Genomic DNA, 19,041 nt, shown 5'->3' on the forward strand with positions numbered 1-19,041 from the left:
ATGATTTTTAACCACTTATGTACCATAATGGAATCAAAGATGTCAATATCATGCTGAATCTTAAACAGTTACGCTTCATTTTTTTACAGAAGGTTTCCTCCCTGTTCAAACTAATAACTTTAAAACATAAAACCGTTCAATATAATTTTCAACAATCTAAAACCAGTTTTTGTGGATGTTGGTGTACAGGACAATATTAGGCTCAACCCAAAATAAATGATCATTTTCAAAGAGGCCATAGAAAAACCCACGTCAGTGCAGTTATATCAGATTTAACTAAAGTAGGGCAAGCTTACCCTTCCTAGCCTGCAATATACATAACCTGGAACTGACTGAAGCTGACAGGCTAGAAGAAGTGGAAGAATGTTCTGCTGTTCAGTGCTGAAATCATTCACTTTGATGAACATAAATATTCACCTCCCTAAAAAGACATAAATTTGAACCAAATTTGCTTTTGCCATGATGTGAAAGTAAAACAATTGAGCCCACTTGAGTTTAGTCAGAATTTCTAAAGCATCTTGGTCCTGTGGAATGATTAGGTCCCTCTCTACACAATGAAATCAAGAAAGAGCATGTCTGCTTGTGTGAGATAACATAGCCTAATTAACTCCAGTAAGCGTAAATCGCTATCCATCTCATACACGTCACTGTGTCCTGCCTTTTAATCTTCTGCCTCCTATGATGCCTAAATAAATCAAAGTGTTTTAATTTCTAACAATATGAGATGAAATTGCACTGTGTGCAACAACAGTTAATATTTACTGCTGACCTATAATGATGGTTTTTTTAGCATTCCACCTGATAATCACCACCAGTACTAAATTGTGCTATCCCCTGGTGAAAACATGGAAATACATTCTTCACCTTAACAACTAAAACTGGGTGCCTGACCTTTACTAACGAGTCTGGCTGAATTTCTACAAGTGGTAGCTCATCCAAAATAACATGCAAATCAAGATCCACTAGGTGGCCATGATGAAAGAGAGAGAGCCTTAAAAGTTTTTGACTGAAGAGTTTGTCAAGTAAGGGAAGAACATTTTAACAAGGATCCTTCACACCTCATCTAGAAGTTGTGAGTAGTAAGTGGAAAAGTATCATTGGTCCCTTCATGGTTCAGTGAGTTTATCCACTGAGTCATACAGAGAAATGGGGAAGGAAACTGCAGGGGATGGGCACAATCGAAATGTGGAGCTTATTCAAGGAGCAGCTAATGCGTGTCCTTGATAAGTATGTACCTGTCAGGCAGGGAGGAAGTTGTCGAGCGAGGGAGCCGTGGTTTACTAAAGAAGTTGAAGCGCTTGTCAAAAGGAAGAAGAAGGCTTATGTTAGGATGAGATGTGAAGGCTCAGTTAGGGCACTTGAGAGTTACAAGCTAGCCAGGAAGGATCTAAAGGGAGAGCTAAGAAGAGCAAGGAGAGGACACGAGAAGTCATTGGCGGATAGGATCAAGGAAAACCCTAAGGCTTTCTATAGGTATATCAGGAATAAAAGAATGACTAGAGTTAGATTAGGGCCAATCAAGGATAGTAGTGGGAAGTTGTGTGTGGAATCAGAGGAGATAGGGGAAGCGTTAAATGAATATTTTTCGTCAGTATTTACAGTAGAGAAAGAAAATGTTGTCGAGGAGAATACTGAGATTCAGACTACTAGGCTAGATGGGATTGAGGTTCACAAGGAGGAGGTGTTAGCAATTTTGGAAAGTGTGAAAATAGATAAGTCCCCTGGGCCAGATGGGATTTATCCTAGGATACTCTGGGAAGCCAGGGAGGAGATTGCAGAGCCTTTGTCCTTGATCTTTATGTCGTCATTGTCAACAGGAATAGTGCTGGAAGACTGGAGGATAGCAAATGTTGTCCCCTTGTTCAAGAAGGGGAGTAGAGACAGCCCTGGTAATTATAGACCTGTGAGCCTTACTTCGGTTGTGGGTAAAATGTTGGAAAAGGTTTTAAGAGACAGGATTTATAATCATCTTGAAAAGAATAAGTTCATTAGCAATAGTCAGCACGGTTTTGTGAAGGGTAGGTCGTGCCTCACAAACCTTATTGAGTTTTTCGAGAAGGTGACCAAACAGGTGGATGAGGGTAAAGCAGTGGATGTGGTGTATATGGATTTCAGTAAGGCGTTTGATAAGGTTCCCCACGGTAGGCTATTGCAGAAAATACGGAAGTATGGGGTTGAAGGTGATTTAGAGCTTTGGATCAGAAATTGTCTAGCTGAAAGAAGACAGAGGGTGGTGGTTGATGGCAAATGTTCATCCTGGAGTTTAGTTACTAGTGGTGTACCGCAAGGATCTGTTTTGGGGCCACTGCTGTTTGTCATTTTTATAAATGACGTGGAAGAGGGTGTAGAAGGGTGGGTTAGTAAATTTGCAGATGACACGAAGGTCGGTGGAGTTGTGGATAGTGCCGATGGATGTTGTAGGGTACAGAGGGACATAGATAGGCTGCAGAGCTGGGCTGAGAGATGGCAAATGGAGTTTAATGCGGAAAAGTGTGATTTGATTCACTTTGGAAGGAGTAACAGGAATGCAGAGTACTGGGCTAATGGGAAGATTCTTGGTAGTGTAGATGAACAGAGAGATCTTGGTGTCCAGGTACATAAATCCCTGAAAGTTGCTACCCAGGTTAATAGGGCTGTTAAGAAGGCATATGGTGTGTTAGCTTTTATTATTAGGGGGTCGAGTTTCGGAGCCACGAGGTCATGCTGCAGCTCTACAAAACTCTGGTGAGAACACACCTGGAGTATTGCATGCAGTTCTGGTCACCGCATTATAGGAAGGATGTGGAAGCTTTGGAAAGGGTGCAGAGGAGATTTACTAGGATGTTGCCTGGTATGGAGGGAAGGTCTTACGAGGAAAGGCTGAGGGACTTGAGGTTGTTTTCGTTGGAGAGAAGGAGGAGGAGAGGTGACTTAATAGAGACATATAAGATAATCAGAGGTTTAGATAGGGTGGATAGTGAGAGTCTTTTTCCTCGGATGGTGATGGCAAACACGAGGGGACATAGCTTTAAGTTGAGGGGTGATAGATATAGGACAGATGTGAGAGGTAGTTTCTTTACTCAGAGAGTAGTAGGGGTGTGGAACGCCCTGCCTGCAACAGTAGTAGACTCGCCAACTTTAGGGGCATTTAAATGGTCATTGGATAGACATATGGATGAAAATGGAATAGTGTAGGTCAGATGGTTTCACAGGTCGGCGCAACATCGAGGGCCGAAGGGCCTGTACTGCGCTGTAATGTTCTAAAAAAAAAAATCCCAAGTTTGATCTCTGCTCTGTGCTGAACTAGCTGATTTGAGCTGGGGGCAGTCACTATGGTACCACTGTTAGTGCCAGAGGCTCTGGATTAGATTGAAGAAAGCTCACCAGAGTTCCAAACCTGATCAGTGTGCAGTCATTACAAGCCAGCAGTGCGCTGCCGGCCATATTCAATCAGGCTTCTCTGTAGGCAGCCAGGGTGCACAGCAGAACAGAAGGCCTGATGATGTAAATATGAGAAGGTAATCAATCCCAGAGGATTAATCCCTTGCTGCCCAAGGATTCCCTGCAAGAGTTGGGGGTTGGGGGGGCGGTGGTGGTGGTGGTGTTCGAGGAATGTAATTCTGAAGCAATTAAAGTCAATCATTTGAGAAAGCTTTACAGTGTAATTCTGTCATAGGATATTCCTCTAAACTCTGCTTGGCTCCCACCTTCTGCAAAACTATGGAAAAAAATAATTAGGAAGTACTCTCTCCACTTCCAGACTTTCACCTCAAGCAGATCTGATCTCCATGTTCCAGCCACCAGAAATGTTGTTTGAATGTATCTGTTCAGAAACTTATCCTCTTTGATACATCACTGTTGCTGGTCTTGTCAGGAGTTGCATGCAAATACTTGGGGTGCATTGACACACCACCTTCAGCATTACAGCAAACTAAAGGCATGTTAAACTAGAACAATGGCACATCAAATGGCACCTGGTGGTTTCGGACCTGAATTACAGTGTTCTGCAATTCACATGCCAAGTTTAATTCCTTTTAAATATCAAAAATAATTTAGTCCCCAATTGATAAAGTTAAAAATAACTTTAAAGTTAAAAAATATTGTTTGAAAGTGTTGTTCCACCAAAGAAATCATTCTGAGTTCAGTAAAAGCAAATCACTGCAGATGCTGGAAATCTGAAATAAACGCAGAAAATTCTGGAGACACTCAGCAGGTCAAGTAGCATTTGTGGAGAGAGAAGCGGAGTGAACCTTTCAAGTTGTTGACCTATTGTTAGTTCTGAAATGTTAACTCCATTTCTCTTTCCACAAATGCTACCTGACCTGCTGAGCGTTTCCAGCATTTTCTGTCTTTATGAGGTGAGATTAGGTTTTGAAGGTGACTAAGTGGACATTTTGGTGGCGGGCAAAAACAATGGCGGGCCGCACATCGCGAGGCTGCCACGATATTAAGCACGGCAGCTCATTTAAATAGCCGGAGCAGGCCACTCTCCCCCGCCCCCCCACCCCAAAGATGTGGAGGGGGCGGGTTGTCCGTCCCTGGCAATGGCATCAACTGCCTATGCGCAGGCGCTGACACCATTTTTAAAGGGCTTCAAGCCCTACCGTTCAATTTAAATATTTAAAGAAATAGTTATTTTAAAAAATTAAACACATTTATTTTGCCCCTCTTCCAGCCCCAATAACCATAAAATTAATTACTTACCCTCTCCCCCCCGCCCAAAACACTTACCTTGACCATCTGACCTTTGCTCCGACAAAATGCCGAAACTTTAACCTAAAACCCTCCCCATTATCCCCTACACCGACGACGTTCCTTTGACCCCGTTTCTCCCCCCCCACCCGCATTGAGAAACTTACCTCCTCCCCCCTCCCCACCAGTGTTCCACCTTGTTTCCCCTGACGGGGATTCGAAGGCCTGGAAGTGCTGGCCAGTGGCACAAAGATTACACCGAGACAGACGGCATGAGCATAAATATAACTAATTCATTGATTTTAATTTCTTTAAATATTTGGGTGAGAATACCAAACCTACTTTGTCATCAATGCTATGTGTCGAACATTTTATGAATGGTAACAGCCTCTTACAAGAGGACAGTTTTAGATCACATGATGAACTGCGACTGTAATATATTTAAGGCCTTTGTTGAAATTTAGGTTTTTCAATAACTGAGTGTAGTTGATCATTAAGGAAAAATAAGTTGTTGGTCAAATAAGGGAATTGATTTAATCATTTACAGTAATTGTGACTGGATGTTTTAAGACTGGCTACTTAAAATTAGGCAATTATAAAAATTAACTTGTTTGATTGTTGTCTGATGATTAAACATGGTAAATTAACAAGGTTCCGAAGAAGGGTCACTGACCCGAAATGTTAACTCTGCTTCTCTCTCCACAGATGCTGCCAGACCTGCTGAGTATTTCCAGCATTTCTTGTTTTTATTTCAGATTTCCAGCATCCGCAGTATTTTGCTTTTAAATTAACAAGTAACTTTATTTTAAAACTAAATAGTAAGATTTGACCACATAGGATGCATTTGTCAAACAATGAAATATTACATGATTAAATTGTAATGAAATAATGAAAAAAGAACAAGAACAATGTATAAAAAATGCCAACATTTAAAATTACTGCTGCTCAAGGTGGACAAGAACAAATGGCACTGTTAAACTACAGTATCAAAATGTGCAAATTTACAAATAAGGATGAGAATGAATTTATTCCTTTTTGTCCTCAGAATGGAATGTCTGAAATGACTTTTGCACAAAAGGCCAGCCTGAGCTTCATGTATCATTTTTGGCAATTGCAAAATTAAACTGAACTTTGCAATAAAGTTTTGTTTTGAATAATACTGACAAAGTCATCGTATTAGTTCCGTTTCTCTAAACTGAATAATTTATCAAGAGAATTCAACATTCAGGCATATATTTTGAATATAATTGTAGGTCTTTATCTTCCTGATTGATGTTCAGATTTGTACCCAAGATTGATGGATGTATTTTTGCAGATCTGTTTGTGATGCGGTAGCTCCCTCTTCTGGCTGAATTTGGATAGAATTTGCACGTCCATGCTTTAAAGAAAATTACTGATTTGTAAAAACTCTTGTTGTCAAGACAGCTAAGAACAATGACACCTTTCTTCTATAATGAGTTATCTACTTTGTGAAATTAATTGAAGCAGTTTATCCTGAAGTATATTATTCAGCAATGCTGAATTTATCTTTCCCAGTGTCTTAGAACAAAGTATATTCATATCTTCAGAGTATCCTGTGAGCTGACTACGTTTGAAAGGAATTTTCTGAATGTTACTCTCTGTTCTTAGTTTATAAACAGGAGGAAATAAATAATGCATTTGAGGGGATGCTAGATACGTACCTGAGAGGATGGGAGGAGGCTCATGTGGAACAAAATAAAAAGCATATACCTGTTGGGCTGAATGGCCTGTTTCTGTGCTATTAGTTCAGTGTAAAGATGCAGTAGGAATATAAGAATGTAACTGATCACATTTCAGGGCAAAGAGAATTTTATTTTGCATTCAAATAGATCTAAATTTATCAATGAGGCTGTACTTCATGTTTGTAGCTCTTGTATCCAGCAGTCAGGGCTATCTTAAATTTTGAGATTATTTCACTTTGGATTCTAGGAGGCATTTTAGCTTTGCATTTTGCATCTTGCAATTTTTTAATCATAAGCCTAAGCCGGGAAGAAGTCAATCATGTTTGTAACATGTAGATTTATAATTTTATTGACCGTGTAATGTGTTCACTTCATCTAAATATATTACAGCATTATGTAAGTGATTTTCTTTCAACCATTATGGTAGATTGTTCATCAGGGTACCACTCAGCAAATAAGATGTCTGAACATTTTGCATTCTCAGCATTGTTAGTTGTACTAGACTGTCCAACTATGCTGAACGTAGCAGTTTTATGTAACAGATTTTTTTTCTGGCAATGTCACTGATGCAAAATCCAAAACAAAGTCTTATTTTTGCAATTGGAAATTGCATGTGACTATCTTTTATGGATCAATCTTCTTGTGTCATAACAGTTCTTGATGGGTTCATCTGATCAATGTGCTTAAAACATTAAAAGGATTCTATGGGGTAGACAGAAACTATTTCCTGCGGTGAGGGAATCAACAACAAGGGAGCATAATCTTAAAATTAGAGCTTAACCATTTAGGGTTGAAACCAGAAAGCAATTTTTCAGACAAAGGGTTGTAGAAATCTGGAATTCTCCCTCCCAAAATATTCTGAATTAGATCTTTCAAGGTTGAGATTGACAGATTTTTCTCAGGTAAGGGTATCAAGGGATATGGAGTTAGGTTGGGTAAATGGAGTTGAGCTACATGTTAATGTCTGAATGACCTATTCCTGTTCCTGTTTCATATTTTGTCAGTTTTCTTTTCCTCTGCCAGCTACTCATTGCATGGCTGAAGTTCTGTCTCACAAAGGACATGACTTCATGACATAATATTGACTCCATCACCTTGAAGAAGGTCAGTTTCCTCTTGACTTACTTGTACTGCCAGTTGCAAACCCTGCTCCCAGGACAACAGATCCAATCCTTTGAGCATTAGCTGAGGGCCCAAAATAACCTGCTTCGCAGAAATAAAATGGCTGATGCCTTATTGTTTTACCATTGCTGTGCTGCATGATCTCTGGTTATTCCTGGTGGGAAAATCCTGAATGTCATTTCCACTGAACATATGGATCAGATGCTCTATCCTTCTTGTCAAAATCTGCCAAAGCAATAAAATGGATGGATCATCTTTTTAGTGGCAGAGCTCTGTTTTATGAATAATATGATGTGTCACTAGCCTTGGGGTTTCATTATTTTCTATATTGTCAGGTTGAAGATAAGGACAGCGGAAACTACAGTATCTCTCGGTTCCGACTAATCATACCACCCACAAAGGATGGAAAGGATGGCTTCGTGATAGAGGAGTACACTGGCGCAATCAAGACATCAATTACGTTCAGAAACATGAGGCGATCGTATTATAAATTTGAAGTTATTGCAACAGATAACTATGGCACAGAATTGAGCAGTAGTGCACAAGTTGTTGTAAGTACATGATCTGTTTTTGTTGAGTTATTTTGCTTTACCTTTAAAGGAATTGGTTAGCATTCAAGGTGCTTCTTTAGGAAAACAATGAATGCTATTTTTTCATCACGAGACTTGCTGTAAACTGTATAATAGAATTGATTACAGATAAGTACCTATCTGGAAATCAGTAAATCAGAATGAAGTTTTCACATTTTGTTTATGGTATTCCAAGTTAATCAGTGGCTAATTCTAATATGTATGCCCACCACTTCACTGGGGGTGGTGGTGGTGTCATTTGTATTCTGTTATTTTAGAAATGTATTCTTAATTGCTTGTAAAAGCATGCTTTAATGGAACATTCCTTAATGAGCACTAGTCTGGCTATTGAAGTCGCTGTTAAAACATTCCCAAAATAAATCTTTAAACTAGAAATTAACATTTCCACTCCTCCTTTAGCAATTGTTCCATTTATAACAATACAAACCAGTATCATTTTACACAGTCAGAAAATCGCATGCTGAATGATCTAATGTGCAATATGCTGTGGACACAATGCTCACTGAGGATCTCTTTCAGGCACCAACGTAGGAGTGGAAATAGATTCATAAAGTAATAGATTCATGAATGAAGCGTATGTTAGATTAAGTTATTTCCTATTGTCATTTACTTCCTTCACCAGAGATGCCCTATATTCTGTCTTACTCAGGGGTCGGCAACGCGTCTGTACGCGAACCAGGGATAGGTACCGATTCATTACACTGTGGACATTTGACAAAATTATTGACTCAGCCACAGACATGAGGGCAGTTCAGCTTTTTATAAAGTATATAGTCAACCTAATGCCATCAAAACAGAGGGCTGAATTTTACAGCCCCCCCCCCCTCACCCCGACATCAGGGGTCACGGCGGGGGGAGGGGTGGAAAATGACTCCAGCAGAATCCCGCAACGAGCCTCGATGCCGGGAAGGCCCAGCCCCCACCAACCCGCAAGAAGGCTGCCAGGTTTTGCCTAGCGGTGTTCTTGGGGTCTTTGCTGTCCACCCGTCGTGGGTAAAATACCGCAGCAGTGGACGGATGCCCATAAGTATCAGTTAATTGGCCACTTAGGGGCCTTGATTGGCCTGGGATGGGCAGGCCGTTCCTCGCCACTGCCTCTCGCATAAAATCGCAGCAGGGGTGGGAAGGCATTGGGAACGGCCCCCTCACTCGATTTTATGCACCCCCTCCCTGCCAGCCCGCTTGTTATGGGGGCTTGACAATTTGGCCACAGAGAGACAGACAGACAGACAGATTGAGAGAGGAGTGAGAGAGAGCAACCAAGATCACTCCAGACAGATTGACATCTATCCAGAATATTCCACATCACTACAAGAAGTGTGAGGGCAAAGACTGACTACTCGTTCAAGCAAAGAAATGCCATGTATCTCACTAATTCACTGTCCAACATAGTGACAAGAAAGTACGTCAATAAATTAATCTTCTCATTTAAAGCTTCTTCACAAAAATGCACATTTGTTATTTTGGCTAATAGTAAGATAAATATTTAAGGTCTTTATCTTTCTGAAATTGTCTCATCGGCCCCCTATGTAAGACAAAAATTTGAATGTGGCCCACTATGTGAAAAGGTTGGACACCACTGCTTCAAGCCTTTAACCTTGTGTTTTAAAATAACCTCACAGGTTTTAAAACATAAGTTTAAAGGCTTGTGTTATGTAAACTCATTTTAAAATGTCAAAAGTCACTGAGGGAATGTCTCGATTTCTGCACTCTGGCATGCATTACTTTCATCTGGGACACAAGCTCAGTGGCATGTTGAAAGTTGCTGGACTTTTACGACTATATAAATGTTGCATTTCCATTGCTATCCATTTGGAATCGTATTGTTCCAGAACATGTATTGAGGGGAAAACAGGCAAGAAAATCCAAGGAATTTCCAGAAGTCAGCACTGCAAGTTCCTCATGAATACAACAGTATGGTGTAATAAGGCTGAGTGATATTGGCAAAACCAGAATGCTGCTGATCCATATACTATAGTTAGTTAATACAATGTTTCAGATAGCTTTAATAAACATTAATCTATGATGAGCTGTTCACAATCCCTTAACAAAATCTATGCTGCATTTGCAGTTTTAAAAATTGTCAGGGATGGCATAGTAAAATTTATTATGTTTCAATGACCATGTTAGAAATAGTCATTAACTGATTCTTTTTTCTGCAAATTAGATTAAAGGGCAAGTTTTACAAGTATGTCAAAGATCAGTAACTTAAATCTGCATCTTTTACTATCCAGTTGGAGGGCAGATAAGCTGAGTAGCCAATGTCATTTGAAAGTTGTCTGTATTATATAATTACATTATGTTAAAAGTGCATGTTTCTGAACAGGTAATAGATTTGGCTTGGACATACACTGATTAGTATGGAGTACAATCTTACAGATAGTGATGAAACATTTTGTAACTGAATAATACATGCAGTAACAGCTGCTCAACTTTTTGCAGAAAAGCTTTTGATGAATAATTATCTTGTCAGAGCTGAATCTGAATCAGCAGTGATAGATTGAGATATAGACATAAGTGAATTTAAGAGAATTGCTTTACTGGAGGAACTGAACAGCAGCAAGTACAAACATGAAAAAAAGTGGGTAAGCAAACTGAACATCCTAAGATGAAATGAAATAAACATACAAAAAACATGTAAAAAATGTAAAAAAGAAAAAATATCTAAAAATAAAAGTAAAATGGGGGGCCTGTCATTGAAATTATTGAACTCAATGTTCAGTCCAGCAGGCTGTAGGATGCCTAATCGGTAAATGAGATGCTGTTCCTTGAGCTTGCATTGATGTTCACTGGAACACTGCAGCAAGCCCAGGATAGAGATGTGAGCATGAGATGTGAGCATGTGAGCATGGAGACAGAGAAGTCGAGGAAGGGAAGGGAAGTGTCAGAGATGGACCATGTAAAGGTGAGAGAAGGGTGGAAATTGGAAGCAAAGTTGATAAAGTTTTCCAGTTCGGGGCGGGAAACGGCACCAATACAGTCATCAATGTACCAGAAAAACAGTTGGGGGAGGAGGCCTGAGTAGGACTGGAACAAAGAATGCTCGACATATCCCACAAAAAGACAGGCATAACTAGGACCCATGCGGGTACCCATAGCAACACCTTTTACTTGAAGGAAGTGAGTGGAGTTGAAGGAGATGTCCTACGTCATTTTGACAATTTCCAGTTTCCTGGCCCCAACCACCTCCTCTTCACTATGGACGTCCAATCTCTCTACACCTCCATCCCCCACCAGGACGGTTTGAGGGCTCTCCACTTCTTCCTTAAACAGAGGCCCAACCAGTCCCCATCCACCACCACCCTCCTCCGCCTGGCTGAACTTGTTCTCACATTGAACAACTTCTCCTTCAACTCCACTCACTTCCTTCAAGTAAAAGGTGTTGCTATGGGGGTGGGATGTGTGGTTCACTAATCCATGTGAGTATTCAACCTCATTTCAGTGGCATTTTTAAAACTCTAATATTGCTGTTACAGATTTTATAGTATTTTCAAGTGTCATATAATTCAGAATATTATAATAACTAATATTCTAATTTGAGCATTTATAAGCCTTATTATGCAGCTTTCAAAACACTCAAATTCTAAAAATATACTAACTGTGGCCAAGTTGTCTGTAATAAGATATTGTCATGTTAGAATCAACAGAATTGTATTTGTCTTTTCTCTAGGTATCCGTGGTCAATGAACTAGATATGCAAGTGATTGTTTCAAATGTCCCTCCTACTGTGGTGGAACAGAACAAGGATCAGCTGATCGGGTATTATGTTGTTTTCATACCTCAATTTGTTTATTTGTCCAAATAGAAAGCAACATGAGTTTCTTTAAAATTATTCCTAATAATTTAATTGTTTTTGAGATCTGCAAAACGTCCAATGAATATTGCATAAAAAATGCTAGTGATGTTCAATGTAATTCTTCAGTTGCATAAATTACTTTAGAGACTGCGAGCTGAATTTTACACCCCCCCACCCCACCAAAGAGCAGGATGGTAACGGGGAGGTGGCGTAAAACAGAGCGGGAGGCTCTGAGAGCCCTTCCCGACCCACTGCCACTTTACACAGGATGGCGACGGCGAGAAATGGCTCGCCCGCCCCAGGCTAATCAAGGCACATAAGTGGTCACTTAACGGCCTTCGCCTGCCTCACGGGGATATTACCCGTGGCTGGCTGGGTGGCCGGGACTCGAGAGAAGCTGCCTGACAAAAGCAGGCAGCTCTCTGATGGCCCGGTGGGGGGGCCCTCATGATCTGGCACCCTGTGCTCAATGGAGGGCTGCCCCTGCTCTCCCAACCACCCCCAAAACCCAACAGGGCCCCCGTCCCCACAATCGACCACCCTTGCCTCACCGGAGTCCACCCGATCACCCCCGGTGAGGCAACCAAAACTTACCTTTGTTCCGGGCTCCCCGACATCATCTTCAAGCTGGGCTGTAGTCCCAACAGTGGCCACCGCTCCCGGTGGCACCACTGGGACAGTTAGCTGCCGGCCGGCTGATTGGCCGGCAGCTTCATTCGGTGGGACTTCCTACCTCAGGCAGGTGGAAGACCCGCCTCACACCAATTAAAGCTCGGCGATCCGCAAAATACGGGTTGGATCCCCAGGCGAGGCAGAAGCGGGTTCACCTCCGACTTTTCAGTCGGTGGCTGACTCCCATCCACCCAGGGTTAAATCCCGGCCCATGAACCTAAAACTTCTGCTGACCATCATTATCTTAGGAAGATTTTACAGTTCTGTGAAATTATTTTGGCTGCTGTTTTAAAGGCGGGATTGATCTGTTTCTATTGGCTGATATTTCAATTAGTATAATGCAGATATTTCACACAAAAAAGCACTTTGAGATATTTTATTACACTAAAGGGGCTATATAAATAGAAGTTGTTGTTCAATGTTTATATTGTAATAGCACACAGTATCACTTTAAGACTGTATCACTTGAACAGACAGAGAGTAATGTATCTACGTTTGCTGATGATACAAAGGTAGGTGGAAAGGTAAGCTGTGGGGCGGACACAGAGAGGCTGCGTCGAGATATAGACAGGTTAAGTGAGTGGGCAACAAGATGGCAGATGGAGTATAATGTAGGAACGTGTGGAGTTATACACTTTGGTTATAAGAATAGAAAAACTGAATTTTTTTAAAAGGTGTGAAACTTGTAAGTGTCGAAGTTCAAAGAAACTTGGGTGTGCTTGTACAAGGAACACAGAAAGTTAACATACAGGTACAGCAAGCAATTAGGAGAGAAAATGGCATATTGGTCTTTATTGCAAGAGGGTTGGAATACAGGAATAAGGAAGTCTTGCTACAATTGTACAGGGTTTTGGTGAGACTACATCTGGAATAGTGTGTGCAGTTTTGGTCTCCACATTTAAGAAAGGATATACTTGCATTGGAGACGGTGTAGTGAAGGTTCGTTAGATTGGTCCCTGGGATGAGGGGGTTGTCCTATGATGAGATACTAAGTAAATTGGGCCTATATTCTCCGGAGTTTCGAAGATCATATTGAAAAATATAAGATTCTAAAGGGGCTGATAGGGTAGACACTGTGAGATTATTTCCACTCGTCAGGAAATCTAAAACACGGGAACACAGTCTCAGGATAAGGGGCTGATCATTTAGGACTGAGATGAGGAGAAACTACTTCACTCAAAGGGTTGTGAATCCTTGGAATTCTCTACCCCAGAGGGTTGTGGATGCTCCATCATTGGATACCTTTAAGGCGAGGATAGATAGTTTTTGGTCTCTCGGCGAATCAAGGGATCTGGTGAGTGGGTAGGAAAGTGGAGTTGAATTGCAAGATCAGCCATGATTGTTTTGAATGACGGAGCAGGCTTGATGGGCTGTACGGTCTACTCCTGCTCTTAATTCTTGTGTTTTTGTGTATCACTTCAGAAAATGCCATACTAATTCCATATAGAGTCATAAAGTTATTTATGACATAGAAGGAGGCCATTTGGCCCATCGAGTCCATGCCGTCACTGGAACTGCTAAAATGCTGTCGGCAAATGCCAGGTAGCACAAATCAAACTTAAATACTAAAAGAAAAACACTTCTGTTTGCTTTGTGGATTTCAAAGATTGCTAAAGTGTCAGTGACAATGTACTCTATGTGGAATCCAAGGTATGGTAAAGGTTAGACTGTCTTTCATGTTTTAATCACTGTTAACCGTTTAAATGAATATCCAGAAGTTACTGTCTTGAGTTGTACAGTTAGCTTCATGAAAACAGTATCTTTCCCTTGGTCTCCCCACCTTTTATAAGAACTTGCTGTTTTTGATCATTTTATTGCCTGTTAAACATGCTCCAGAAAGTTACTTTTCCTTTCTTATTTTGTTCTCTCTTAATTCAATCTTTCTTTCCATCTTTATTTTTCTTCTGGTATCTGATTTGACATTAAATTCACCGGCTTTAATTTACCCTCATTCTCAGTCCTTCCACAGGCAGCATTAACATGTGGGACTGTATCAGCACGTCAGACAGTATCAGCACGTAGGACAGTATCAGCACGTGGGACAGTATCAGCACGTGGGACAGTATCAGCACGTGGGACAGTATTAGCACGTGGGACAGTATCAGCACATGGGGCAGTAGCAGCACGTCGGGCAGTATCAGCATGTAGGGCAGTATTAGCATGTGCAGCAGCATTAGTACTAGGGCAGTATCAGATGTGGGGCAGTGTCAGCACGTGGGGCAGTATTAGCATATGGGACAGTATCAGCATGGGCGACAGTATTAGCATGTGGGACAGTATCAGCACTTGGGACAGTATCAGCACATGGGGCAGTAACAGCACGTGGGACAGTATCAGCTCGTGAGGCAGTATAAGCACGTGAGGCAGTATAAGCACGTGAGGCAGTATCAGCACATGGGACAGTAGCAGCACGTGGGACAGTATCAGCACGTGGGACAGTATCAGCACATGCGGCAGTATAAGCACGTGGGGCAGTATAAGCACGTGGGGCAGTATAAGCACGTGAGGCAGTATCAGCACGTGGGACAGTATCAGCACGTGCGGCAGTATAAGCAGGTGGGGCAGTATTAGCAGGTGGGGCAGTAATAGCAGGTGGGGCAGTATTAGCTGGTGGGGCAGTATTAGCAGGTGGGGCAGTATCAGCACGTAGGACAGTATCAGCACGTGGAGCAATATCAGCAGGTGGGGCAGTATCAGCAGGTGGGGCAATATCAGCACATGGGGCAGTATTAGCAGGTGGGACAGTATTAGCACGTGGGGCAGTATCAGCACGTGGGACAGTATCAGCACGTGGGACAGTATCAGCACATGGGACAGTATCAGCACGTGGGGCAGTATCAGCACGTGGGGCAGTATCAGCACGTGGGGCAGTATTAACATTTGGGACAGTATTACCACGTGGGGTAGTATTAGCATGTGCAGCAGCATTAGTACGCAGGGCAATACTAGTATGTGGGGCAGAATCAGCACATGGAGCCGAATCAGCAAGTGGGGCGGAATCAACACATGGAACAGTATTAGCATGTGGGACAGTATTAGCATGTGCAGCAGTATTAGTACACAGGGCATTATTAGTATATGGGGCAGTATCAGCACATGGGGCAATATTAGTACATGAGGCAGTATTATTACATGGGGCAGTATTAGTACATGAGGCAGTATTCGGTCCCAAGCAGATTTACACATTTGAATATTGTACTTTCATTACCTCAAGTATGAAATACTTGTGGCAGCTCACCACTACCTTCTCAAGGGCAATTAGGGATAGACAACAGCCAGCATCGCCCACATCCCACAAACAAATAAAAAAACCATCAATGTTTCTAAGTACACCATGATATGTATGTTGCGAATCATACTTTGTATAATTTAATATGTTACTTAGCAAGTAGTCCTTTCTGCTGTCTCATCTCCCGTAATCAATGCTTGCTAAATCTTCCATTCCTAGTTATTAAAACAATTCACTGTGTGAGTAATTAAAGGTTCCAATTGAAAGGATCTACCTGCGCTTCTTATTCTTTGGAAATTTTGCACTTAAAAATAAGATGAGCTTGAAATTAGATATAATAACATGAATCATTTAACCTCCTTCCAGCAGTAAACTCTCTCTGGCTTTTTGGCATTTATACTGAAAATAGCATTCCCCATTATTTTGAATTGTGCTAATTTTCGTGTCACATCCATAAATACTGTGGTTTCTGCAAATACGTGTAACTCTTACTGTCAACTTTGTGACACATGTATATCCTGCATCTCTATAGTAAGGAGTCAAGATTTGGAAGTGCTTTCACCATCTGTATGAGAATGGCCTTTTCTCGTTGTTATCTTTAACAACTCACACTTAAAAGCATTACCCATTTATTTCCTTCATTTGTTTATTAAGATGCATTAAACTCATCTAGAAATTCTTTCACCATCTGTGAAACAACTAAAATCTTTACCTGCCACTTTACAGACAATACCTGTATATGCCCTTCACTTCTATATTTTAGGGTTTTTTCCAATAGTACTGTTGGGCTAACCTGCTGTAACCCAGACAGCGAGAGGATTTCCTTATGCCGTTGCTAATTAACAGCCAGTTTTCATTTTTACCACTTAAGCAGGAACCTAGTTGTTAGTGAATATGGAGAGAGAACATTATACAGGTGTGCCAGCATTGATCAGCCTCTTTAACCCTACACAAATTCAGCAACTGCAAAAGTGCATGCACCCACAATTTTGATTTGGATTTATTAAAATATGCAATGTCAGGAAAATTAACTGCTTATTCATTTAAAAAATAATACTGGCTTATGAGGGCTGCTTTTCATCTCTGTCAACATGTATCTGCATAATAAAGGGACACTTGAGCCTTGATTTTAAACCCCTCGCTCATCAAGAACAATGCATGGGAGGGGTTAAAATTAGGCTGAACCAATTTACCAGCCTGAGGTTTTTCCAATCATGGCCAGTGCCATTCCATCTTTGCTGATTTTCAAGTGGACCGAGGCTCCCACTACAGGCAGGTGATCATCTACCTTAAATTCAAGAGTTGCAACCCAATGACAGGATTGGTGCTGCAATGTGATTTTAACGTGGATTCAGGGAGGTCAACAGGGTGTGAAACCTGGCAGCCGAATCATGGTGGGAGGCGCCAACTGGCTCCACAAGGAGTCCTTTGACCTCCCTAGCCCTGGCCTTGCCTCTCCGTCTTTCCCTGACTTGAAACTATATCGCCGTTCCTTCACTGTCGCTGGGTCAGGATCCCAGAACTCCCTTCCTAACAGCACTGTTGGTGTACCTACACCCCAAGGACTGCAGCAGTTCAAGAAGGCAGCTCACCACCACCTTCTCAAGAGCAATTAGGGATGGGCAATAAATACTGGCCTAGCCAACGATGCCCACATCCCCCAAATGAATTAAAAAAACACTGCCATCAGCTGCCAGCACTGAGGTCATTCCGTTCCTTTGAGTGCCCACGTCCTAAGACTCTGGAGCAAATTTCCTGCCCCAGCCTCCCAGCACTGTTGTCAGTCCTGCCAGTTTCGAGCTGGAGACAGTGCTGGAATATTTAAAAGAGGCCCAAGCTTTACACTGCAATCTCTGTGAGAGTTTCACTCCCACCCATGTTTCTGCCCCCTATCCCATTCCAAACTCCCCAAAGTAACTTTAAAAGCTACAATGGCTTTAGTTCCTAAACACCGAACTTCCAGCGGCCAAATCTCCAACTGTGAGACATGAGTATGAATGTAAAATACTTTTGGACAAAGTGCTGTTCGAATTAACCCACTTCTATGTTATTACAATTGTGTCCTTAGAATTTTGGAACGTTATGTACAAGATCAGATTCCAGGTGCAAAGTTAGTAGTGGAATCCATTGGGCCACGCAAACATGGAGATGGCTTTCAGGAAGAGGACTACTCTAAGTCAGATCTGATGGTTTATGCCATTGACCCTTTGACAAACAGAGCCATATCAAGGAATGAGCTCTTCAAGTGAGTAAAGTGCATTAATAATTGTTTCAAAATTTGCTAAATATCCAGTAATCAAACTTTTTCACAGTTTCTATATTTATCTAGAATTACCATGTGCTACAGATATGTGTCTTCTGCTGAGAGTTAGCACAGTTAATTAAAGGCTCTGATATTTTTCATTCATTAGTCTGTACAATAAGCACTAGCTTTTCATGTCAGCAACAAATGTGCTATCTCATTTTTCAACAAAATTCATAAATAATGGTCTCTGTCCAATCAAACAAGGGACTCCTTTCAAAAACAGACCTCTAAAAGCTGTCTGACTGCATGCTGATATGTAAACACATCAATGTACTGGACACCCTTTGCTGGATGTTTACAAAGCATGATGGTTATCTTTTCTTCAGGTTCTTTTTAGTGAAATATGCATCGCAGTATTTTTAATGTATTGCAAATTTCCAATTCTTATAAAAGCATTTAAATTGATGGATGGAAATCCAGGTGGGGTTCATCGGGAGCATATGATCCTCCCCACCTTTGTGCACTTTGCCTACGCAATTATTTTACATCGTTTGTCACATAAAGATGTTCTGGGAAGCTGTTGATTTCTCCACATTCAAAGCACTGGTGATGTTCTTTCCTATATGCTCATTAATGAGAAATGTGGAGGGATGCTCTATGCAATTATTTAGCAACAGTGATGGCAGAGATGGTCATTAAAACTGGTGGAGAAGCAGAAAATAAGTTCAAAGCAGCAATTCTTACTATTTCTGCACTGCTTCCTGCCACATGAGAGGCCCAGAAATGAGCACTACTGCAGCCAAGCACTGATTGGACAGAATACCACATGCAAAGCTAACAAATCCCCATAGAGCAATTAACCTGGTGAAAAAAATAACAGAATTAGCATTTTCGATTGTTTCTGTTGAAATAAACATAAAATAGTGAGATTAACATCTGGGTTTCTAAAACTGTAAAGCACCATCCCTACCCCCTCCATTTAAGCAGTTCTAAAAGAGACTGCAGGACTGTTG

The 19,041-nt window shown here is 41.3% G+C and overlaps 1 protein-coding gene across 1 annotated transcript in view; it reads left to right on the forward strand.

The window, feature by feature from the left end:
• The window catches only part of pcdh15b (protocadherin-related 15b), an 843,531-nt gene that overhangs the window by 762,012 nt on the left and 62,478 nt on the right, over positions 1-19,041 (forward strand). The window contains exons 29-31 of the mRNA XM_068053265.1: positions 7,832-8,047; positions 11,757-11,845; positions 17,852-18,028. Of these exons, the coding sequence (XP_067909366.1) occupies positions 7,832-8,047; positions 11,757-11,845; positions 17,852-18,028 (482 nt within the window). The remainder of the gene's footprint in view (positions 1-7,831; positions 8,048-11,756; positions 11,846-17,851; positions 18,029-19,041) is intronic.

The sequence above is a fragment of the Heterodontus francisci genome, chromosome 20, assembly GCF_036365525.1.
Source record: "Heterodontus francisci isolate sHetFra1 chromosome 20, sHetFra1.hap1, whole genome shotgun sequence".
NCBI lineage: Eukaryota > Metazoa > Chordata > Chondrichthyes > Heterodontiformes > Heterodontidae > Heterodontus > Heterodontus francisci.